At 35.3% G+C, this 25,282-nt stretch overlaps 1 protein-coding gene across 1 annotated transcript; it reads right to left on the bottom strand.

Moving 5' to 3' along the window:
* Positions 1–460: 460 nt before the first annotated feature.
* Positions 461–13,622, bottom strand: LOC104116690 (serine/threonine-protein kinase STY46-like). The gene is made up of 16 exons (XM_070186286.1): positions 13,170–13,622; positions 12,637–12,751; positions 12,098–12,171; positions 11,834–11,950; positions 11,447–11,501; positions 10,113–10,223; positions 9,530–9,580; positions 7,474–7,646; positions 7,255–7,362; positions 6,605–6,678; positions 6,301–6,476; positions 4,550–4,645; positions 1,568–1,648; positions 1,429–1,482; positions 1,174–1,308; positions 461–686 (listed from the first exon to the last, which is right to left on the bottom strand). Exons 1-16 carry the CDS (start codon positions 13,361–13,363, stop codon positions 603–605), a joined length of 1,698 nt encoding a protein of 565 aa, XP_070042387.1. The 5' UTR covers positions 13,364–13,622; the 3' UTR covers positions 461–602.
* Between the last annotated feature and the right edge of the window lie 11,660 nt (positions 13,623–25,282).

Below are 25,282 nucleotides of genomic sequence, written 5' to 3'. Positions count from 1 at the left end.
ATTGAAGTTGATTGCCATTATGTGAGAGTTGTGCTTTCTTCTGGGGTGATCCATCTTACACATATATCTTCTACTAATCAACTTGTCTGATGTCTTGACCAAATCTTTAACATGTGTTCCTCATCACAAGTTTTTGTGCAAGTTGGGTGTGCATTCACCCTCCAGCTTGAGGGGGGTGATAGAATTGGGACTGTTGTTGATCTAGGATAGATTTCTAGTTGGACTTTATAGTTGGGCCTGTTTGTATAGCTTGGCCGATATATTTTCTTTCCCTTTATACTGGACCAGATCATGTCCGATTTTATTATTAATGTACATACTAATAGACATGTGGGGTCAAAAATAGAAAAATCAATGAATCAATTTTCCCTTTTATTTACCCGCTGGTCTCTCTTCACACGATGGTCTCTCTTCACAGATTCTTAGATTCATTCCATCAAATTCATCCCAATTTCATCAGTTAACAAGAATTGGCAAAAACTTAATATTAAAAATGACGAGAACATTGATCAGGAAAAAATCGGTACAATATGGATAAATAAGGCTAGAAACGTGTAATCAGATTATAATTTTTTATCAACATTCTCTATAAGTGTATCTACTTAGTGGTGTCCACGTCTGAGGACTGAAAAGAATCCTCCAGATGATGACTTCTCCTTGCGACGATCATCTTCCTCATCTGCAACCTGTACCATATCAAGTGTTAATATGATGAATGTTTTAACGTGTCTTCACATGACGAGAAGCTAGGGACTTTCGATATATTAAGAGCAAAGCCGTAATAAGTAGTTATATGACAATTACACAAGTAACTATAACAATGAAGAAAAGAAAGGGCAGTAATTTTGGATGCTGAAGACTGGATGAGAAGAATCCTAACTTAACCACACATTAAAATTTCATATTATGGGTGTCAAACTTGTTGGACTTCACGAAGACTGACCATTCCTTTTGCCAACTTGATTTTTTTGGGGGGGAAAGGAAAAATGAAACTAATCCTTTCACTAACTCTATGCAAGTATGCATTGGAACTTGACCAAAAGACGTGTTTTCACTAGGTCGATTTATTAATCTAACAATCATTCGTGTTGTATGTATGCTCATTAGGTTTTTCACTGGCGCAACAATAAAAGATAGATGCAATTGGGTAATGTATAAGAGAAGTAAACATACCTCTTTTGCTATTTGCTGCAACATCTCTATTATTTCAGGGAAATCAGGCCTCGACGTTGGATCTCGTTGCCAGCATTTTTCAAGCAACTCAGCAAGTTTTGGATGAGTATTTTTGGGAATAATTGGTCGCAACCCCTGAAATCCATTAGAAAAGAAATACCATCACATATGCATATTTTCTTTTATATGTCTCTGCATGCTTGTGTAGGCACAAGTAATATGCAATCAACTATCAGGCATTTGATAATATCATACCTTCTGGACCACTCCAATGGCAGCTTGTAGTGGGGTCAAGTACTCATATGGGAGCTGATAATCAAATAAAGAGATAAATACAACCAAACACAAACAACAAAAAGCAGCTAAATACCAAGTTAACAACCACAGATAATACCTTTCCAGTCATCAATTCCCATAACAGAACCCCGAAACTGAAAATATCTGCTTTGTGATCATATGGCTTGTGTTCTATAACCTTCAAGAACAAAGAGCTGCTTTAAGCAAATGCAGGTAAAGTAACAGTTAAATGAGAGCAAAGATCAAACTTGGAAAATCATAAAAGTAAATCAGAAATTGCTACAAACATTCGCAAGTCAATAGAAAATAGTTAAGCCATCTTCTCCCTCCAATTTCATGCTCTCAGCTTATTTTGGTACCCCAAAATGGGCTTAAATAGACAGGAATGTTGACCTATGTTCTGAGATATGAATATCTCACCTCCCAATACCAGGCTTCAGTACAACCCTATGTACTGTTTTTATTTAAATATACATACTCACTCCGTTTCAATTTATGTAAACCTGTTTGACTGGGCACTGAGTTTAATATTTAGGAGAAGACTTTGGCCATGTCACTTAAATATGTAGCAAGTGACAAAAATACCCTTAAATGCCCACTGATTACCTTTTACGTGAAAAACACAGTAAATAAGCAGCACCAACGTGTCCCATTTCTTCTTACACATTAATTGAGGTGTCCATTACCCCCCATACTTTACTCATATATCAGCTTTAAGCTTTAGTTCCAAAGTCATAAATTAGTCTGCTTTTTTCCCTTCTCTTACAGTTCTTCTTACACATGTGCACAACGTTTTAAACATTGACTTTTCAACTTAATAAAAAATTCATAAATTGCTGTGATTTTTAAATTCAGTGCCCCCCCCCCCCCCCCCCCCTTTTTTTTTTTTTTGAGATGGTAACATATACTCCCTTTGTTTCAGTTTATGTGAACCTATTTCCTTTTTAGTCCGTTCCAAAAAGAATGAACCCTTTCTAAATTGGGAAGCACTTTAACTTTAGGATTGTTCACATAAAGTTAGGACAGATACAATGATTTTTGAAAACAAATCAAAAGCTAGGGTGATATGGAAGAAAATGAAATACCTTGTATATATAAATTTCTATGTCAGTCTTTTTCCTTTTATCTCCTTCTAAAATTCTACTCTTGTTTAATATTTTCTCCTTCTCGGAATACCTTGTAAGTTTTTCACATAATGTCTCATAATTTAGATATATTTTTATAACTCTATTTTTAAATAATTGAATTATTTTTAGCCGAATCTCCGCACCCGTATCCGTACCTGGATCCGTACCCCCGAATCTTTAAATTTAGATCATGAAGGATCTGACCTCTAGATCTGCACCCGTATCGGACACCCGTACCCGAGTCCGAGCAATTTAGCTTTTTAGAAACATACTTGGTATTTGGTCTAGTTCTCACATAGATGTCATGCTGGGTTTTGGGCATGACCCAATAGGCCTATTCGAACAAAAGCTCATGCACATACTTTCTTTTGGGTAGGGCAAAGAAACTTGACAAAGATCTTAAGAAAGGGAAAGAAAACCTTGTATACTTGGTCTATAGGCTGGAATCTCTCTTGATAAAACTCATCGAGCATCGAGGTTGACAAACTTTGAACGTACCAGAATTTCGTGGAGGATTATTGAAAAGTTATGTACTAGATCAAGGGAAGATTTTTGCGTGGTTAATGGGTCAGTTGTTGCATAAATTGGATTACACACAAGTTACCGAAGAATATTCCACAACGATATAAGTGTTGAAACTGCTAAAACATGTAATATTAAGAAATTGCATGATAAAAGACAGCTGAAGCCACAGTTAATGCTAAAAGTCTAATTCGCAGCTCCCTTAAGAATCTGATTTTTCCCTTATAAGCAAGTACGAGCCTGGTTTAGCTGTCACCGGAAATGTTGTATGGAGCTGAGTGTTGGCCAGTCAAGAATTCACATATCCAGAAGATAAAAATAGCCGAAATGAGGAAGTTGAGATGGATGTGCGGGCATACTAGACTGGATAAGATTAGGAATGAAGATATTCGGGAGCGGGTGGGCATTGCTCCCGTGGACGACAAGATGCGGGAAGCGAGGCTTAGATGGTTCGAGCACGTGCGGAGGAGAAGCCTAGATGCCCCTTAGATGGCTTTGGCAGGTACGAGAAGAGGTAGAGGCCGGCCTAAGAAGTATAGGGACGAGGTGATCATGCAAAACATGGCGCGGCTTCAGATTTCCGAGAACATGGCTCTTGATAGGAACGTGTGGAGGTCAAGCATTAGGGTTGTAGGCTAGGGGATAGTAGAGCGTTTTTCCCTCTTTGTACCGGGTAGTCTGATAGAGTTTTGTTAGGTCTGTTAGCAGTCTATGTTGTGTTCACACTATTTTTTTGGTTTGCATAGTATTGTGTTATTACCCTTCCACTTATTGTTGTCTCTTACAACGCTGCTATTATTTTTCTGGCTTCTTTTGTTGTTACGGACCTATTCTTTTGCTTCTTTTATGATATTATTGTCTCTGCTGTTAAGCCGAGGGTCTCCCGGAAATAACCTCTCTACCCTTCCGGGGTAGGGATAAGGTCTGCATACACTCTACCCTCCCCAGACCCCACTAGTGGGATTTTACTGGGTGTGTGTTGTTTGTTGGTAAGCAAGTACGAGCCTAAAGCTTGACTCAGAGGTGTGCGGTCATAATCCAACACACTATTGCTTCACCGTCGGCTTTTCACCCGAGCACGATGACCAAGTGCGAATCAATAGTTCCTCTCTCTTTCCTATTCTGCCTTTCCTCATCTAATATCACCTTCTTTGGATGTTGGATCTAATATGCATATGGTTAAATTTAAGATGCATTAGAATCTTCCCTCAAGCTCATTTCTTACTCAAGGCTCAGTGCTGGCTTAGGCAGTTGTAAGACCAAATACACCGTTGACACTAAATGAGAGGCATAAACATTCTCCTCCCCCACCCCCCACCCCCCCAAAAAAAAAAACAACCAACCCAAAAAGGAGAGAATGCAAATAGCTTTCATTCAAATCCACGATGACTTGGTACAGCAAGATACTAATGTTGATGACCAAAGCATACCTCAGGGGCCATCCATCTATAGGTCCCGGTCTCCGCCGTCATGACGCCAGTCTGTGCCTTCACTCTGGCAACACCAAAATCAGCCACTTTAACAACCTGAAATAATAGAGTACCGGGTAAAACTTGATACAAAACAGAACATGTTGTGTTAGCATAGCGGGTTGATGAAAGTAGAAAAAATAAAAGGAAACTGATAATTTATGAAAGGACATTAGAAAATTAAAGCTGATGAGAAGAATGATCATTTGCTATTACAAGGCCTTGGCAAGCTCATTTAGGTCCTTGCAGTGGGAAAAGGAACATGATGCATATAATTTCCAAGAAATTTAGGAAACAAAAGCAGACCTTTTTATGCTATAAGTAGGAAAAAAGAAGCAGTCGAGTACAAACAACTGAAAATCTAACTTTTAGGCTCAAATTTTACCAAAACTAATTTCAAAAGATTGGGAGGATGAAGCACTAACTAAAATCCAAGAAAAGGACTAATGCTACAACCAAACAAACCATGCCAAAAACTCAGAATATTTGGTCAGTCAAGCAAATTCACCAAAGGGTTTAACTCTACTCGAACTGTGCATACAAAAAGTAACTTTGATAAAATTAAAATTCAATGGAAAAAAAAAAGAATTGAAAGGAAAGGTAACACCAGAAAGTAAGAATTGAAAGGAAGGTAACACCAGAAAGTAACACCCAAAATTCATTTCGCAGTTCCATCTCCAGTCTTAGACTAGGACTGTAGAGAAAGGTAGAGCTCTTGTACATTATCAGACAAGGAGGTAACTGAAAGTAAACATCACATCATAGCATGTCAACCTCTTTGAACCTTCCAACTTTTAATAAAGGAGGCTTCAGACAGTAAAGATTCTGATTGCTTAATCAAAATCTGTTTTTCATGTGTTGTATGTCTATTATGACTTGTAACAATTATCAGTTTTTCAAAAATGAATAAGTAATTATCAGCCTGAAGCATTAGTCCCTCTCTCTTTGTCTCACTTCAGATTAGAAAACTGCTTATAGCTTACCTGCTAAAATTCATAGAAAATAAAGAGAGAAATGCATTCCCCCCCCACATCTTCAAAAGTGTTGGGAAGAGTTTAGGCCCTCCATTTTTTCTTTCCCTTCCCATTCTTGAACAATATATAGCCATAAAATTTGTTCAATCACAAGTATATATATATCTAACTGTAGTTCCGGTTCTGGCTATCCTGTGAAACTTGAAATTTCATAATAAAGCTCAAACTAAAAGATGATTCATGCTTGTTCTCATATCTTATGTTTAAATCGAAGCATGAAAGTTTCATGGAAAATCCAAAACCAAAACATGGTTATGTTTATCGTATCTCTATTTTGGATATGTCCCAAGTTCAAGAAGCTCATCAATAAGATGAACACAATTTCACTTAGCAAAAGAGTCAAAAAGAAAACATTATTAATGAAGCATAAGTAGAGATATTGTTTTCCCTATAAGTCCAGTTAATCCCAGGATGACATCTCTGATGGCTATCCAATATGCAATTGAAGAACTAATCCTTTTGGGCTGTGAGGTCGTCTCCTTGAGTATCGACAGTTGAATATAGGTTGCATGGAATGGAACTTACTAAAGCAAGATTCACTCTCATATTTAGTTTTAAAAAAATGGACTGGTATAGATTATGAGATTAATCAATCTTAATATGACAGCTGAAAACATCTACCAATACAATAGCAAAAAAATTTACAATATTATTGTGCTTAATGAGATAGTATCTTACTTCATTTTCATCCATCAATAGATTGGCAGCCTTCAAGTCCCTGTGTATGATATTATTCTGATGCAGGTAATTCATTCCTTTTGATACATCAATTGCTACTTTGAGCAAAGTAGGAAGTTTAAAACTGCCCTTTTGTTTGTGTAAATAGTCATATACACTTCCTCCAGACATGTACTCTACAGTTAAGACGTAAAATCATTAGTAAGAAAACTAATCTGGAGAAGGCAAGGAGAAGGCAACCACGTTTTCAGAACAAAATATGCCGTCCGCAGCTTAAGTTTCCCTGACTAAGTTATTTATGTACCTGTCACTATACACAGATTTGGGGGCCTAGTACATGCCCCTATGAATTGCACAACATTTTTGTGACGAACTTTTCTGCAAGCACAGGCAAAATGAAGTGTCAGAGAAATTAAATCTTGAAATTATATATAGTCCTTGCCTACCCAACACAGCGAATTGCATCCAAGAATGGAAAATAGAACAAATGCATACAAAAAGAGAGCAAGATCGGCTAATTCATTAGGGATTATAGCAATGACAATCTAAAACATCACTGAAACATAGTGACTCTTCAGATATGAGCAATTTGTTATTCCTTTAAGCTACACTTTCCTAAGGAAAAAGAAGGGAACATATACAACCTTTCTGAAAAAATCAGTAAGATGGGAACATATGCACGTCAGCACGTATACATGCAGCAGTAAAAAGCAGTAAGAAACCACTTCAACAATGAGCGGCTGCTCTACCCCAATATAGAAAGAAAAGCAGTTCTCCCAAAATTATTGCAACAAACACAAATCATGCTCCTTCACAAGATACAAAAGTAATCTCAGGACAAAAGAAAACTAGAGAGGGAACTAAGAATGCAGATGTCGGATCATAATAAGCTAAGCACATATAAAGCAGTCGAGGTTTCCATAACCTTCAAAGGTACCATGTTATCCAACAAACCTCATGATATAAACTTCTTGGGCAAACTCCTTTTGCAATTCTGTGTTCAAGCGCTCAGATTTGAGGATCTTGATAGCCACTTCCTGACTGCAGTATGTACCTTTGTATCTGAAACAAGCAGATACCTAATGAAGTTCCTTTGATACTAAAAATGAATCATAAATATGATCTAGTGCATGACAAACTTACAAGTCACCATCATTAACAAAAAAAACTTACAAGTCACCATATGAACCAGAAGCAATCTTGTTTTCAAACTTTAGAAGTTGATGATCAATTTCCCAGACATCAACGCCATCACAAGGAATTGTCACGGGATCAAACTCACATTTGATCAGTGTTTTGATCTCCTCTCTAAAAGATTCTGATGGACTTTGACTTGGTGAAGATTGCTGCATGCACTACTCTGGTTAAACAACAATTAAATATAACCAAACAAAATAACTAGTGAAACTTATATTTCTTAAAAAATGGAAACCTGGAAACAAAATATTCCTTAGAGTAACTGCAGAAAAACCAACACATCTATTTATTCAGCAGGCAAGTGTTTTATTATGATTTCAATTCTAAGCATGTGAACTTAAGCTTCAGAAGTTTGGTGTTTTGGGAGATGTGTACCGTATTTTGAAACTTTTATTTTAACAATGAAACCTAAGCAGATGAGCTACCATTGGAAGGAATTAAATCCAGATTGCAAAGCAATGAGTCCTAGAGCGTGTGTGATATGTCTATAATCGCATAAGGATTGATGCCCTAAAGTAGAAATCTGCAAGTTACAGAAGCATAACTGCACGTCGACACATGATTCCTTGCAAACGAGACATAACTACTTCAGCTGATAATTGTTAAGAAAATGAACCTTGGGCCTAACCAAACCCCATAGCTCATGAAATGAGGATTTCCTAAAAATATTTAAGAAGACAACAACCACACCCTCAAGGTGTCAACCAATGTGAGAGACTTAACACCCCTGCAGCCTAGCCTTGGACAACTGAAACGTGGATAACATAACATGGGAATAGGGATGAGTCTTGCTCTGATAACTTCCTCGTCTCTGGGTGCCTAGGTATCCACCGTAAGCTTTTCCTCGTTTGAACCTCGCCCTTCACTTTTAAGGCTATGCCATCCTAAGGTGCTGCTAAATGAATGGATCTTATCAACATCCATGAATGATAAATCATAGATCGAACCGCCGAATCGGACTTGTTAAGAAAGTGGACCTTGAACCTAGCTCAACACCAAGAGCTATTTCATGAGGCGAAGATTGCTCAAAAACTATATAGGGAGGCAACAATCCATTCTTCAACCAATTTTGGAAGACTGACAATAACAACTCTTTCCCCATTAAGGAGGTCAAAAGGCGTTTCTGGGAAGATTTGGACGAGGTTGTTCGTGGTATTCCGCAGTCCGAGAAGATTTTCATAGGGGGTGATTTTAATGGTCATGTTGGGGAGACGCCTAGGGGTTATGACGAGGTGCATAGCAGGTTCGGTTTCGAGGTTAGGAACGAGGGCGATACTTCGTTGTTGGACTTTGCTAAAGCCTTTGACTTGGTTTTCAGAAGAGGGAGGACCACTTGGTCACTTTACAAAGTAGGGTTGCCAAGCCTCAAATTGATTATCTTCTCCTCAGGAGAGGTGATAGGGGCCTTTGCACTGACTGCAAGGTTATCCCGAGTGAGTGTGTGTCGATGCAGCATAGGTTCTTGGTTTGGGCATGTGAAGAGGAGAGACATAGATACCCCGGTCATGAGATGTGAGAGGTTGACCATGGCAGGCTTGAGGAAGGGCAGGGGTAGGCCAAAGAAGTATTGGGGAGGTAATTAAGCAGGACATGTCACTGATTCACCTAACCGAGGACATGACTAGTGATAGGAAGGTGTGGAGGTCGAGAGTGGTAAGCTGACAGGTAGTTGTGAGTTTCTCCTAGGTTTACCAGTAGTACTAGTATTATTCTTGTATTCTTTTATTCTTACTTCTTTATTACTTGTTATGTCACTCGCTTCCATTACTTATTATATTATTGTTGTTATTGCTGCTTTATTTTTACCGTTCCTTAAGTCGAGGGTCTATCGGAAACAGCATCTCTACCTTTATAGGGTAGGAGTAAGGCTGCGTACACACTACCCTCCCCAGACCCCACGTTATGGGATTAAGCTGGGTTTGTTGTTGTTGTTATTCTGATCGCCATAAACATTCTAGTTTCAAAGAATCGGCACTAAGGATTGTCCTGAAAATTGGTTGGCATAACTTGGGTAAGAAAGACCAGGAGATACCTCAATCATCAGAATTTCCCTTTTCAGTGCCATTCGAAGCTGCTCAACTTCCTGACAGGAAACAAAATATTAGTGCTCCACCAGAAATGAGACCACATGAAAACAAGCATCCCTACCTCTAACTGAGTGATACAGTTGGCATTTGAAATAAGCATCTTTCCACTTATTCACTCTTTTACAAAAGATAAGGGACTAATTAATGCACAAACATGGAAATTCGACATTGAATATTTACTTAGTAAGCACTACACAAAGTGCCCCCATTCCATGAGCCAGTGAAAAACACTTTTTGAACCAGTACTTTCTTCTCCCTAGTTTAGATATTGAAGATGAAAAGTTAAAAAAATGTTTTTCCAATTAATAACATGAAACAACTGCAGAACTTCTGTTAAAGAATGATCTATTTACTACATACCCAAGAAAGGACAGAAGAAAAAAAGCTAAATTAAGGTAAAAGATGATACATTATCTATCAGTTCTTTGTATTAGGTGAAAGATATAATAGGACCTTAAGATAAGAGCGGATCCAAGTGACATTTTGCAAGAGTATAAAGCAATGAGCATATTATGGCTGAAAATATACCTCATAGGGCCAACCATCAACAACGAAAACATCTAGGGAGTAGCCATCAACAGTGGAAAATACATGTGCTTCCTGAATGTTCAGCCCAAGCTCAGCTAGTAATGAAGTTAACTGTCACACATTGAAGGGATTCATTAATGCTACACAGTTTGAATTATAAGAATATGTGAACTAATATAAGCTGCAAAATCTGTAGTTTAGCAAATACAGCCCTTCTAACAGTACCACATCGCAATCCAAAAAGAACAGACAGGCTTTTATGTATTATTGCATCACCAAAAAAACGTTTGCTGCTTCACCTATGGTTCTTGAAACCCCAGGTCATAAAACCCCAATGGTCCTTACCTTCAAGGATGTCGGTCAAATAACTTAGCCCCTCCCCAAAAAAAAAATAATAAACCCCCAACACCCAGAAAAAGAACCATTAAGATTCATAAATTTTTAACACTAAACATGTTGGTAGAGATTGTTTTTAATTGTAGAAACATCTCTGTTTTAAAAGGCGTTTCTGGGGCGAGCCCCGGGGCAATGGTGTGGGGCGAAAGTCTCAAGAGGCGTACGCCCCGCAATTTGGGGCGTATGCCCGGGCGTTCGGGGCACATTGTTTTAGTAAGGAGTAAGCCCCAAAAACTTTTTCAAACTAAAACAAAATTTGTTGAATTAGTCCTTCATATAATACCCAAATTCTCAAAAGTCAGTTTGGTAATTAGTCAAAAGGTTTAAAAAGGAACTCAAAAGTATTAAATTTAAAAGTAAAGACCCTTTTTATTGAATTAAGCCCTAATTCATGATTTTTTCAATTTTTTATCTTGTCCGCTAGTCTGCTAATATCTCCCAAAAGCAACGAATATTTAATTTTTTTTACAAATACAAAGAGAACTACATTTTTCTTCATAGCAACAAATTCAAAGTTCAAATTGCAGGTTAATCATCCTTTTTGTTCCTCCATATAGAAAACTTTATTCTTTTAGACTCAAATTACTTGTGCTTGTAAGTAACGTATAATAGATTATTTTGATTAGTTTTTTGTGGGGATGGAGCACACATATATATAGTTTTCTTCAATTTTTATGCAATTTTACCTGTTTATAAATATTAACTGTCATTATATTATTTTATAAAATATTAAAAATTAAATACCTATGGGGCTTACGCCCCGCTGAGGCATATGTAAAACGCCCCGCCTTACGCCCACGCCTTTTAAAACACTGAGAAACATGACCTTCTTAACTGTCAAATCCAAAGCTCAGTTTTCCTTCCACCTCTATACCAGCAGGGTTATACATTTCTATCAAGCAAAAGAGTAAATCAAATGAAAAAGCACATCCAACTACCTGGCTGAGGAGCTTCGGCTTGTCATCAGTTGAAAACGTAATTTCATGCATGGGCCTGTCATAATTATGCACCATGTTTAGTAGTAAGCTTCAAAATATATGCATGAGCATGCACAACATAAGGAAACAGAACTGAAATGCTTTCCACCTTGATGAATATTAATGTAATCATAATTTTCAAACGGGTGATAGTCACACGTTCACATTACAGTGTTAAATTAAAACACAGATTTTCACAAAACAAGGGGAATCATCACAACAGCACAGTGGGCACAGATTATTCCAAGCTTTTTGCAGGTGTCCTCTATGCATCATCATCATGTTAAAGGGATAAAGGAGTTCAGGACATAAACTAAGACAACAAATTTATATCTCAAGAATGTATACCGTAGCAAATTTCCACAAGTAACAGTAGCATCCCCATCTTGAACTTCAGATTTGTTAGCTTCAAGAGCAAGTGCTTCGAGATTAGGCGAAGAACCAAAGGCAGGTAGAGGAAGGACGCTGCAAATAAAGATGGAGGGAACATTTTAGCATAATCAAAATGACAAAGGTCATGCTGAAGTAAATACTTGAAGGAGGCGACAAAGCATCAAATAAACAGTACTCAAAGACAGTAAAATATCCTATAGGAAACAGCTTTTTAGGTACCTTCGGCTAATTCCCTTGTTTGCAGAGCTAAACGGAACAGAATCTGCTGAGTTTCCATCAGTAACTGGAGGAACCTGCATAATGCCACATTTAATTTAACAAGCAACTACGAGTAACTTGAGTTAGAAATGAAGCAAATAACAAGATGAATATAGAAGATAAAAGATGGCAATTGGCATTGTCTCAGAGGAACCACTTAGAATGAATAAAATCAAAAGAAATTACCAGGAACCTGAGACTTCATTGGTTGCAGATAGAACTATTCCACTATGACAAAAACATAAATTGAAGGTATTGAGGTGAAAGAAGTTGATAAAATCTAATTCAATGAAATGTGTGGTAAAGTATAACCTCTACAAAAATGCAGATTTACCTTACAAACTCAATTCATACCTATTCCTACACATCATGCATGTGATTATGATAACAAGGGGTAACAGCTGAGCTACTAATATTCCATTAATCGAGAAAAAATGAACAATTTTAGCGGCAATTAATTTGGCATTAAACTGAACCAAAATCCAGCAAAAGCAACTAACCTGCACCAGCCGGACATCAAAGGCAGGTCTATTAGCCGGATCATGTGCGAGATGTAGTAACCGCTTATGCGTGAGTACATCTTCTGCACTTTCAACATTCACATCTAACGCGTACCTTAAAATGCCAAAAAAAAAAATTAACTAATTAACTTTAATTGAAGAAAAAACTATGCAGCAGCTTATTTTGCTAAGGCATAGGATAATTTTCAACCTCCTGACTCTACAGCACACATATATGAATGTATCTGCAAACCATAAGAATTATCAACACAAATTCACATGCTTCATTCAACTCTTATTTCGATCTGAAATTTAATTTTTCAAATTCACCAGTAGAACGAAATGAGAATTGATAACCTCAAAATATTAACAGGATAACAAATCTCATCAGGCATAACAGCACCGCAATCAACTCAATTCCAAATAAATACAGATAACATTAGCGATCATATGCTAATACATCTTACTGTAACAAACACTGCATATCGAGAGAGAGAGAGAGAGAGAGAGAGAGAGAGAGAGAGAGAGTTTACCGAGTAGGTAGGCGATTGAAGTGAGCCCAAAGCTCATCGTCAAAGGCAGGCTGTTGAGCCTCAACGTTGTTGGATTGTTTAAGCCGGCTAAGAACCTCATTGTAAACCTCCATTTTTTTACCGTGTTGGCGACTGTTCGTCGGCGCTGAATCCACCACTCTACTACCACAACTTTCGTTATCCTCCATCACCATTTCAACTCTCTCTCTCTCTCTCTCTCTCTCTCTCTCTCTCTCTCTCCCTCTCTCCCTTTTCTAGAATCTTCTCTCCACGAAAACAATGTGCTCACGTCTAAAAGCATAAATCAAATACTACCGTAGTAGGGATTGGGTAGGGCGGACCGGAGCGGTTGTGAGGGAGCTCTGGTCCTCATTGCTTCTCTCTCTCTCTCTTTCTCTCTCTGCGCAATCTTCACGTCGATTTTGTTGATACGATTGTCTTAGGCTTTTGATTACCTTAATTAGCTTAGGCTTTGGGCTTTATACTTATTATTCAAGTTTTTGTTTTTTCCGCTCTTCTTACTCGTGTTATTATTATAAAGCAAAAGAAATAGTAAATACTTACTACTTGAGTACTTATATATAAGAAAGAAGAAGGATTATGGATAATCTCGAGGAATTGATAACTGCGCTGAAAAGAAAGCGGATCAAGCCACCGCGTCACCTAAAAGTAACGCCCTTTCAGTGGCAGTAACTGCCGCTTCTTATTTTCAAAACGCCCCATCACCTAGATCTACCTAAAATCCTATTTATACACTAATTCACTAAATATACATGTACATAACTTTATATATATTGTTATTGTTATTATTTAATTATAATTAATTAATATATACTTTATTTTAATTTATCACTTAATTATATTATTATAATAAATATTATAATTTGATATAAGCAGCAAGCGTAATTTTTTTTTTTTCTAGTTCTATCGAGAACCCAATTAGATCCAAATAAAATCACGCTTTGATGATTTAGGTCCAATGACTTCTCATTTCTCAACACTCTACAATTACGAAAAATTTATACTTTGTGGTTTAGCCAATATAGTGTGAAGTGTTGTTAGTGGAACTCCCTATACTCAAAAATTATATCGTGTAAATAAAAAATTATATTATGATATAGGTCAAAAATTAGTTTTATAGTATATCTCAAACATTAGACATCTTGTCAATTAATCTAAATAGTGATTACTATCACAGCCTTATATTTGCTTGTTTTATCAATGATGTTTCTTGCATCTTTATAATTACTTCAGCTAATTTTTTTGGGAAGTTGTCTCGTTGCTTTGTAGCACATCCAAAATATGTCCGGGGAGAAATACCAACAAGGGCACTGGCGGAGTTATAAGTGTTAGAACATGTGCAGTGAAAGTAAGCAAACAATCCAGGCATCAAATACATGTAAATTAGATAATGCTATAATTGCTAGATTAGAAGCACTAACCTCTTGAAATCGTTGCACAAATCCTCCACACAACTAGAATTCAGGGCTGCAATCTTCTGCTATATGCCTAGTAAAACCTTGAACGAATTTGCTTTGAGTGGCAAGAACAATACAACTCTAAAAAGTGAGTTATTGGGTGAAATTAGTTTTTCTTAAGTAGACTAGTTTTGGGCCGAAAATCTGCTGTAAAAACGTGTACGATTCTACTTGCACAAATAGAATCCTACTCTAACTCTACCGGATGACTTTTCTTCCAAGTCACTTTTTACCCAAGTTAAGTCCAGATTTTTACTAGGTATAGCAGGGACCACAGAAATAATAAGAGTCTACTAATTATAGCATTAATTCGAAATTAGCATGAATTAATTCTTATTATAATTAATTGCAGTTTATTCCACCAAAAAACCTGCAATTGAACTCCTCAATATGAATTTTGAAAATTCAGTAACACTTATTTTAACTCCTCATGTTAAGATCTCAAATACCAGTTAATTAAATTAAATTACTGAAAATTTAATTTAATCAACTATTTAAATCCTTTATAATTTCGCTTAAACCATTTCATGTGACGGATACAAAATCCACCGGCCGGATTTTCACATGAAAACTTATAAGCTCACATAAAGGGGTATCGTCAAATTCAAAACCAAGTCATAGATTATATCAACTAATTATTATTTCACAAATGTTATTCGTTATTGTCCAATTTATTAGGCATACACTAACTCTGAATAGAGTCGTACCTTTTGATAAATTAAAATAATAAATAAAATTATATTGATCATAATAATTATATCAAGATTAGGATTATAAGCTCATTTAATGAATTAGAGAAAAAGTTTTATATATATTCAGTACAAAAATATCTTTTCTCTACTTGGTCCGTTCAATATACACTAAGTATACTAGCACAAGAAGTCGGAGTAAAACCACTCCCATAATCAAAACAAATTATACCATAATTTTGTGCTACAATCATCAAGATATTTTGTCCAATAATATCTTTGATTGTGAACATACTTTATTAATTATGTGAACCGACAATTTAATCTTTTATGCATGAGCTAAGACTCCATATACTAAATTGTCTACTACATAACTAAAAGGACAGACATGTAACAAATGATCTATTTAAAATAGTACTTTATTGAATTGAATAAATTAAATAAGCAATTGTTCCATTAAATAATAAAATAAAAATACTATGTCTAAACCGCATGGTTAATAGTATATCCCAACAATCTCCCACTTAGACTCATAACCATGCGTCTACTACTCTAATATCCATTCCTTCTACATGCTTGTTAAAAATCTTCTGTATCAAGTTCTTTGTAAACGGGTCTGCCAAATTGTCCTCTAACGCAATCTTCAACACTCTTGCATCACCTCTTTGAGTTATGTCCCGAATTAAGTGATATTTACGCTCAATATGCTTACTCCTTTTATGGCTTCTTGGTTCCTTCGAGTTTGCAACTGCACCACTATTGTCATAATAAAGTACAATCGGTGCTTGAACCGAAGGAACTACTTTAAGCTCTTTTAGAAAGTTCTTGAGCCAAACAACCTCTTGAGCTGCCTCAGATGCAGCCACATATTCGACTTCCATGGTGGAATCAGCAACATATGATAGCTTGATGCTCCTCCAACTTATGGATCCACCTCCTAAGGTAAAAATATATCCCGAGGTAGACTTCTCTAGAATCTCTATCTGACTGAAAATCTGAATCAGTATAGCCAATGGGTGCAAGATCACCTGAGTGATACACCAACATATAATCTCTAGTCCTTTTCAAGTACTTGATTAAATGCTTAACGGCAGTCCAGTATTCTCATCCAGGTTAGATTGAAATCTACTAACCATGCCAACAGCAAAGCAGATATCAGGTCTAGTACATAGCATAGCATACATGAGACTCCCTGCAGCAGAAGCATAAGGAATCGCCTTCATCTTTTCTATCTCATCAGTCATTTTTGGGGACTGATCTTTCGACAAAGAGATTCCATGTCTAAAAGGGAGAAAGCCTTTCTTGGAATCTTGCATGCTAAATCTGATGAGAATAGTATCAATATAAAGTGCTTGGGATAAGCCTAATATCCTTCACTTGCGATCTCGCATAAGCTTGATCCCAAGGATATGTGTCGCCTGTCCCAAGTCTTTAATATCGAAACGTGGGGACAGCCATTCCTTTACTGAATTCAACATGCTCACATTATTTCCTATGAGCAAAATATCATCTACGTACAAAACCAAAAATGTAACTTTATCTCCATCCCACTTCTTATAGACACAAGACTCATTTTCACATTGATCAAATCGAAGGTTTTAATCGATGAGTGTTCCATGCTCTAGAAGCTTGTTTCAATCCATAAATAGATTTCTTTAATTTACACAACATGTGTTCATTGCCACTTTTTATGAAACCAACTAGTTGTGTCATATAGATGCACTCATCAAGACTTCCATTTAGAAAAGCCGTCTTGACATCCATTTGCCAAATCTCATAATCGTAATGAGCAGCAATGGATAAGAGAATCCTAATGGCTTTAAGCATGGCTACTGGCGAAAAGGTTTCCTCATAATCGATCCATTCTTTTTTAGTAAACCCTTTTGCAACAAGCCTAGCTTTAAAAGTTTGCACTTTTCCATCCACTTCTCTCTTTTTCTTATATATTCATCTACAACCAATGGGTTTGACTCCAGTAGGTGGTTTTACAAGATCCCGAACTTGATTGGATTACATGGACTCCATTTTAGATTTCATAGCAGTAACCTATTTATCAACATCTGTATCATGTAGTGCTTCGTCGTAATTAAGAGGTTTTGTATTAGGCTCTTCAAGGATTCTATCAAAAGATTCTCCCAAGAGCGCAAACCGGAGAGGTTTTTTAATAATTCTCCCATTACGACTAGTCACTACAGGTGTAGTCTGATTTTGTTGTTGAATCACAACATCATTTTCTGGAACTGAAGATTCCTCCATACCTTGCGGTGCTGGGATATTATTAACTTCTTTCTGAAGTGCAAACTGCAGAACGATTTCAGGTTGCTCAACAATCTGAGGTTGCTCAACATTACTCCCACTACTCCGGGGTAGTAAGATGTCAGGCAATTGCTCTTGTGCATTGTGCTGCCTATTGACATTTCTCCCACTATGATAATGCAGTGGTATGTCAATACTAGCTTCCGGGATACGTTCCAGAGATGAGTCATTAGTTACTCCATTACTTAATTCCTATAAAACTAGTTTACTTCTAGGAATATGGTTCATTAAATAGTCTTTTTCTAAAAATTTGGCATTTGTCGTAATAATTACCTTCTTTTCTTTGGGATAATAAATTAAACCGCCTTTAGTTCTTTTTGGATATCCAATAAAAATGCATACTTCTGTACTCGATTCCAATTTATCCGCTTTCTCTTTCAGCACATGCGTTGGACAACCCCAAACCCGAATGTGCCGTAAACTTGGCTTGCGCCCAGTCCACAATTTTGTTGGAGTTGAAGGTACTGACTTTGAAGGAACCAAATTTAGAATGTAATTTGTTGTTTTTAAAGCATATCCCCAAAAGGAAGAAGGCAAATCGGAATAACTTAACATTGATCTAACCATTTCCATAAGGGTTCTATTTCTTCTTTCTGCCACATTATTTTGTTGTGGTGTTCCTGGAGCAGATAATTGAGATGTAATTCTACAATCTGATAAATATTTAATGAATTCTGCAGGAAGGTATTCACCACCACGATCAGATCGCAATGTTTTGATATATTTATCATGTCGTTTCTCCGTTTCCGTCTTAATTCTTTGAATTTATCAAAGCATTCAGACTTACGGCGCAACACATAAATATATCCATATTTTGAGTAATCATTTGTGAAAGTCACAAAATACTCAAAATCACCTCTTGCTTGTATACTCATAGGTCCACACAAATCAGAGTGAATTAATTCTAACTTATCGTTGGCTCTATTTCCTTTTGAGGGAAAATGCCTCTTGGTCATTTTACCTTCTAAACAGGATTCGCATGTTGGCAGTGCCTCTACTTTCAATGAACTCAAAGGTCCATCAGAGACCAATCTCGAAATCTTATTTAGATTTATATGACCTAGACGTAAGTGCCATAAATAAGTTTGGCTCAATTCAGAAATACGTTTTTCATGTGGTAAATTAATATTATTTAATTCTTTTGGTTGTTGTAGTATATGAGGAGATATATCAAGAATAAAAAGGTCATGTACTCTAGCAGCAGTGTAGATAAAACATTTATTAAACTTAATAATAGCAGAGTTATTAGCAAAATAAATATTATAACCAACATCCATTATTTTCGAAACCGAAATCAAATTCCTTCTAATAGAAGGTACATAGAGAACATCTTTCAAAACTAAAACTCTATCACTGCTGAACGAAACTCTAATATCGCCTAATGCTAAAGTTGGTACTGGCTTGCCATTAGCTTGAAAATGCAAACTTCATTCTCACTTAGCCGTCGTGTTTCCTGAAACCCCTACAAAGTAGTACAAATATGATTAGTGGCTCCTGAATTTACACACCAAAACATGGTAGAGACAGTCGCTAAATAAGTTTCAACGACATTTAAATTTGAATTACCTTGCTTATTCAACTTTGCCAGATAGACATGGCATTGCTTTTTGAGATGCCGAGGTTGCTTGCAATGATAGGACTTTCCATTAGGCCTTTTCACACTAGCCGCACCTCCAGGTGCCAAAACCTTTTGAGTCTTCTTCTTTTTCTTACTGCCTTTCGACTTAGAAACCGAAGCTTTCTCAATATTCAGTGCCACAACTGGAGCTTACTGTTTGATGATAGATTATGCCGCTTGCAGCTCATTCAACAATTTTGCCAGTGACAAATCCATTTTGTTCATATTATAGTTCAAGCGAAATTGTTGAAAACTGTCAGGCAGAGTCTGCAGGACCATCTCAACTTGAGATTCCTTATCAATCACAGCTCCAAGGACCTCCAGTTCATTCAGAAGACCCATCATCTTCAAAACATGGTCCCTGACCGATGATCCTTCAGCCATCTTGGTGTTCAAAAGGGCTTTCATGGTTGTCTGCTTAGCCGCACAATTTTGCTCACCGAACATCTCTTTGAGACTTTCGAGCATGTCATAAGCAGACCCCATATACTGATGCTGATGTTGCAAAACATTCGCCATAGAGGCAAGAATGTAACATCGCGCCATCTCATCAGCCTTGACCTATTTGTCATAGGCTTTAACCTGATCATCAGCAGCACCTTCATTAGGTTTTTCTGGGCACTCCTCAGTGATTACAAATTTATAACCTTTAACAGTTAGGACAATATCATGGTTCCTTTTCCAGTCAACATAATTCGGTCCTTCTAACTTGTTTTGGTTCAAAATTGAGGTACGTGGGTTGAATGAAGATATGGTTAATCTGAGAGATATTCACATTAAATAGATCATTAGTTACGTATTTAGAATAATTAAATTCAAAACTGCACATTACACATATAACCATGCTCATTGAACAGTTAGATTTGTTAGGGAAACTTAACTATTCATGCAAAATATATGAGTTATGTAAGATATTTACTCCATAAATTAAAACAGGACCAACTCAGATGGAGAGTAAACTATTAATTTAAGATAGGTAAATATCACTTTTATAAACTCTAGTTTTCATTGAATCAACATGTAACTCGGTTGGAGAGTTAATACAAGTAATCAAATAACTAGAGGCAAAACTACAGTAATCATCTATAATGAACTTATCCGATGTGGAGGAAGACCTGTGTCAACATATAAATTCATTATATTATTGTAAAACATGATTGGAAACCATGGGAATTGAACCCTACCATCACTGTTTTCTTAAAAAAATTTATTAAATTTGTTTTTTTTTCTTCAGAAAATAGAAAAACGGCCAAAAACCCATCTAAACGACCCCGAATGCCCAAAAAACGACGTACATCATGAGAAAAGCTCATGTGTATTGCTCACTAGGTCGTTTCCGATGAACCTACCAAATTTGAGGTCAATCGGAGTTCGACAGAATTTCAAAATTCCAAATTCATGACCTATATGTAGAATTCTATTTTTGGCCTTTTTTAGGGTTTTGATTATTTTGACTCGTTTAAATCACATAATATACTTATGTATGTTAATTCATGATTGCAGAACTCAAAATAATATTATTATTATTACAGTGTTATATAAAAAACTGTTTTCGAACAAAATTGTAAAAAAACAGAATGTTTTTCACCCGTTCAAAATGCCACTGTTCATAATTCCGTATATTAATCCATAATTTTAGAACTAATAACATTCAAAACAGACACATTTTTATTAATATAACACTGTGATTATGGATAAAAATGCAACTAAAATAGATTAATAGTATTAATCCACTGTTTATGAATATATGTATTAATCCATAATTACAAATTTAATAGTACTTTGAAAAAACAGTCACGTTTTTATTAAAACCAACATTGCTATTCATCAAAAACGTAATTAAATAGATTGTCATTAAATATAACACCATTGTTTATGCATATGTATATTAATTCATAATTTCAGAATTAAAATACTAATAAATACAATCACGTTTTTGACATAGAATAATCATACCAAACATATATCATTAAACAACACGTTTTAATATTACTCTATTCATGATGTATTACATTATCTAATTAGATGTAAGTCGGTTCTGATACCAATTGTTAGAACATACGCAGCGGAAACAAGCAAACAATCCAGGCATCAAATACATATAAACTAGACAATGTTATAATTGATAGATTAGAAGCACTAACCTCTTGAAATCGTTGTACAAATCCTCCACACAGCTAGAATCTAGGGTTGCAGTCTTCTGCTATATGCATAGTAAAATCTTGGACAAATTTGCTTTGAGTGGCAAGATCAATACAACTCTAAAAAGTGAGTTATTTGGTAAAATTAGTCTTCCTTAAGTTGACTAGTTTTTGGCCGAAAATCTGCTCCAAAAACGTGTAGGATTCTACTTGCACAAGTAGAATCCTACTCTAACTCTACCGGATGACTTTTCTTCCAAGTTACTTTTTACCCAAGTTAAGTCCAGATTTTTACTAGGTATAGCAGGGACCACAGAAATAATAAGAGTCTACTAATTATAGCAATAATTCGAAATTAGCATTAATTATGTTTTACTATAATTAATTACAATTTATTCCACCAAAAAAACTGCAATTGAACTCCTCAATATGAATTTTGAAAATTCAGTAACACTTATTTTAACTCCCCATGTTAAGATCTCAAATACCAGTTAATTAAATTAAATTACTGAAAATTTAATTTAATCAACTAATTAAATCCTTTATAATTCCGCTTAAACCATTTTATGTGACGGATACAAAATTCACCGGCCGGATTTTCACATGAAAACTTATAAGCTCACATAAAGGGGTATCATCAAACTCAAAATCAAGTCATGGATTCTATCAACCAATTATTATTTCACAAATGTTATTCGTTATTGTCCAATCTATTAGGCATACACTAACTATGAATTGAGTCGTACCTTTTGATAAATCAAAACAATAAATAAAATTACATTGATCATAATAATTATATCAAGATTAGGATTATAAGCTCATTTAATGAATTAGAGAAAAAGTTTTATATATATTCAGTACAAAAATATATTTTCTCTACTTGGTCCGTTCAATATATACTAGGTATACTAGCACAAGAAGTCGAAATAAACCCACTCCCATAATCAAGACAAATTATACCATAATCTTGTGCTACAATCATCAAGATATTTTGTCCAATAATATCTTTGGTTGTGAACATAGTTTATTAATTATGTGAACCGACAATTTAATCTTTTGTGCATGAGCTACGACTCCATACACTAAATTGTCTACTACATAACTAAAAGAACACACATGTAACAAATGATCTATTTAAAATAGTACTTTATTGAATTGAATAAATTAAATAAATAATTGTTCCATTAAAGAATAAAATAAAATACTATGTCTAAACCGCATGGTTAATAGTATATCCCAACAATAAGTACTCCTTCATCCTTAATCAGAAGTTTCGAGTTTGAGCCCTAGGTATTGAGTCGCCTTTGTTAGGGAACGTTTTATCTTCAATGATTTCCCTACTCAATGTCCGAGTTTAGGCCCCAATATGAGTACCGGACCTCGATTGAAAACCCAAAAAAAGTTAGTGGAAAAATGTAAAGAGCAGATATGGGAGTGTTTGGATTCTGAGGAGGAGAATCAATAGTGAATCCTTTTCCCATTCATTTTAGTTGGTGCTTGGAAAAGGAGTGGAGAAATTGAGCTTCTATATATATGGCCTCACAAAACACAATGGATAGCTTATGATGTGGATATCGTCCAATTCCAAGGAAAGCACATCTTTTTCTATACTATGCACAAAAACTCTCTTTGCTGCTTTTAGGCTTTTAGATATTCCTTTACATTGTTATTTTCTTTTTGCATCAAGGTAATACTGTCAACCCAAACAAAAATCTGCTTTTACTGTCAAATTGGATAAGAATAATATTGTTGACAATTTTTATTAACAAAAAAAAAATTACTCAATCGAAGACATTTTCTACTGAAACGTGAAATACAATTAAGATGTGTTAGTATTATAACTATCATATGTACAAAATCCATGCCATCAAATTGGATAAGAATATTGAGTTTTGAAAGTCAAAAATTATATTTGATTAGATACGCGAAGACATTTACACCAAAACGTGAAAGTCACAATTAAACAACCCAAAAAGGAATATTAATTTAAGCTACCAAACACTTATTAATCAAGTAGGATCGCCTTTGACCCTTTAGCATTTCTTTTTCACGCGATGAGATGGACTTATTTAATTGATAAAAATGTAATTTTGTTCGCTTACTAATTGAACATATTTTAATCACACTTGTGATATCTGTAATATATGTTATAATAGTTTAGCATCGGTTGTATATAGGGCAATAAATCTCCTTATATAATATTGAATAATTCTCATCTCATGATTTAGCTTTTGAAATTGAGTTCGACTTAAGTTCTATTTTTTCACATGCGCTCAAATATTCTTGAGGATTTTCATAAATCACTATTGTTTAGAACCTAGTTATAACTAAAGTTTGCCTAATTACGAATACAATATGTGTCAATTGTATTCGTTTGCGCAACGAATACAATGTGTATCAACTGTATTCATTCTCGCAATTGCATTCATTCGTGCAACGAATACAATTTGTATCAATTGTATTTGTTCGCTCTCTTATTTCAGTTCAAAATAATTAATCTCTTATTTTATGGATTTGCTATAAAATTCAAATATAGCTACGAACGGTAAATTTAATGAAAGTATAGTTACGAATGATAAATACAATGTAAATATTTGATGTGTCACGTAATTTTCTCAATATTATATCATACACACTCCATAGATATCCGGTCTTGAGCGTGCGAGGGTGTTAATATAGTCTCACATTAGTTATAGATGTGATAATTAATCTCCTTATATAATTTTGGCAATTCTGTGTTATGAGCTAGCTTTTGGAGTTTTGAGTTAGATCTCACGTCTATTTCTTTACTAACTAAATGGTCTTGTAGTATGACAAGTGTAATCAGCTCCTAATTTCTTCGTTCTGTACTCGGTAAATTTTGTCCTAAATTAAACATGTTGCTAGTATTGATTTGTTGAAGTGCGATAACACTTTTGTTCCTATAAGAAGTTATTGGTCAGTTCTCACTTCGCAGTATAGAAAAACAAAACAACAATGAAGTTTAGAAACTTACAAATCTAAAAGTGGCAAAATGGGAGCACAAAACTCACTACTATTGTTTAACCTATCAGTTTGTTAATTGTTATGGCTTATAGGCTGTGACTAGATTTAAGTATATTTTTTGCTTTTTCCATGAAACTAATGATTCTCAACCAAGAGTTAAGATTATGACTAAATAAATAAATGGTTGTATAAACATGGTTCTTTGTTTCTAATTAAAATTGACACTTGTGTAGGTGTAAGGTACAAATTGTGAAAATGATTGCTAAATCATAATCACATGTGTTTCCTTTGATCCTTTTCCTATTCAATCATTCAAATCTCTTTGTAGAAAGTGGTCCCACTCGTCTCTTGCCCTTCACACCAATTCTGAAGTCCTGATTCATGAGAATTTGGAAACTATATTAAAGAATTAAATACAAAAAAAAAATAGAAAAAGAAATTGGGTAGCAATTGACTTTCAATGAGACTGCAATCAAATCGTGTTTTCCACGTGGCCTGCTATGTTAATTAAAGTTGACCCAATTAGGTCAAATTTGAAATGCGCATAACAAATGGAATAAACCTTAAGTAGACGTTTGGACATAAAAATTAAAACTTTTGAAAAAAATAGTATTTGAAGTTAGGTTGAAAAGTAATATTTGAAATTATATTTGGACATACATTTCACTTGATGAAATGTTGCAATTTTATGAGGGGAGGGCAAAACTATTTTTTGGTTTTTGAAAACCTCATTCTCGATTTTTTTAAAAAACTTGCAAAATTGTATGGACAAACATGTTTTTGAAAAAAAATTCCGAAAAAAAAGAAAGAAAAAATATCTTTGAACAAACGGGTCCTAACACACATTAACCAAATGGCAAGTCTCTAAAATCGATGACTAATCACC

The sequence above is a fragment of the Nicotiana tomentosiformis genome, chromosome 10 (genome assembly GCF_000390325.3).
Source record: "Nicotiana tomentosiformis chromosome 10, ASM39032v3, whole genome shotgun sequence".
Classification (NCBI taxonomy): Eukaryota; Viridiplantae; Streptophyta; class Magnoliopsida; order Solanales; family Solanaceae; genus Nicotiana; species Nicotiana tomentosiformis.
This window is presented reverse-complemented; position numbering and strand designations above follow the sequence as displayed.

Coding starts and splice junctions, on each gene's coding strand:
- LOC104116690 (XM_070186286.1), bottom strand. CDS start 13,363: ATGGTGATGGAGGATAACGAAAGTTGTGGTAGTAGAGTGGTGGATTCA. Junction 6,477..6,604: donor AAATCTGTGTATAGTGACAG/GTACATAAATAA, acceptor TCTTAACTGTAG/AGTACATGTCTGGAGGAAGT. Junction 1,309..1,428: donor CCATTGGAGTGGTCCAGAAG/GTATGATATTAT, acceptor AATGGATTTCAG/GGGTTGCGACCAATTATTCC.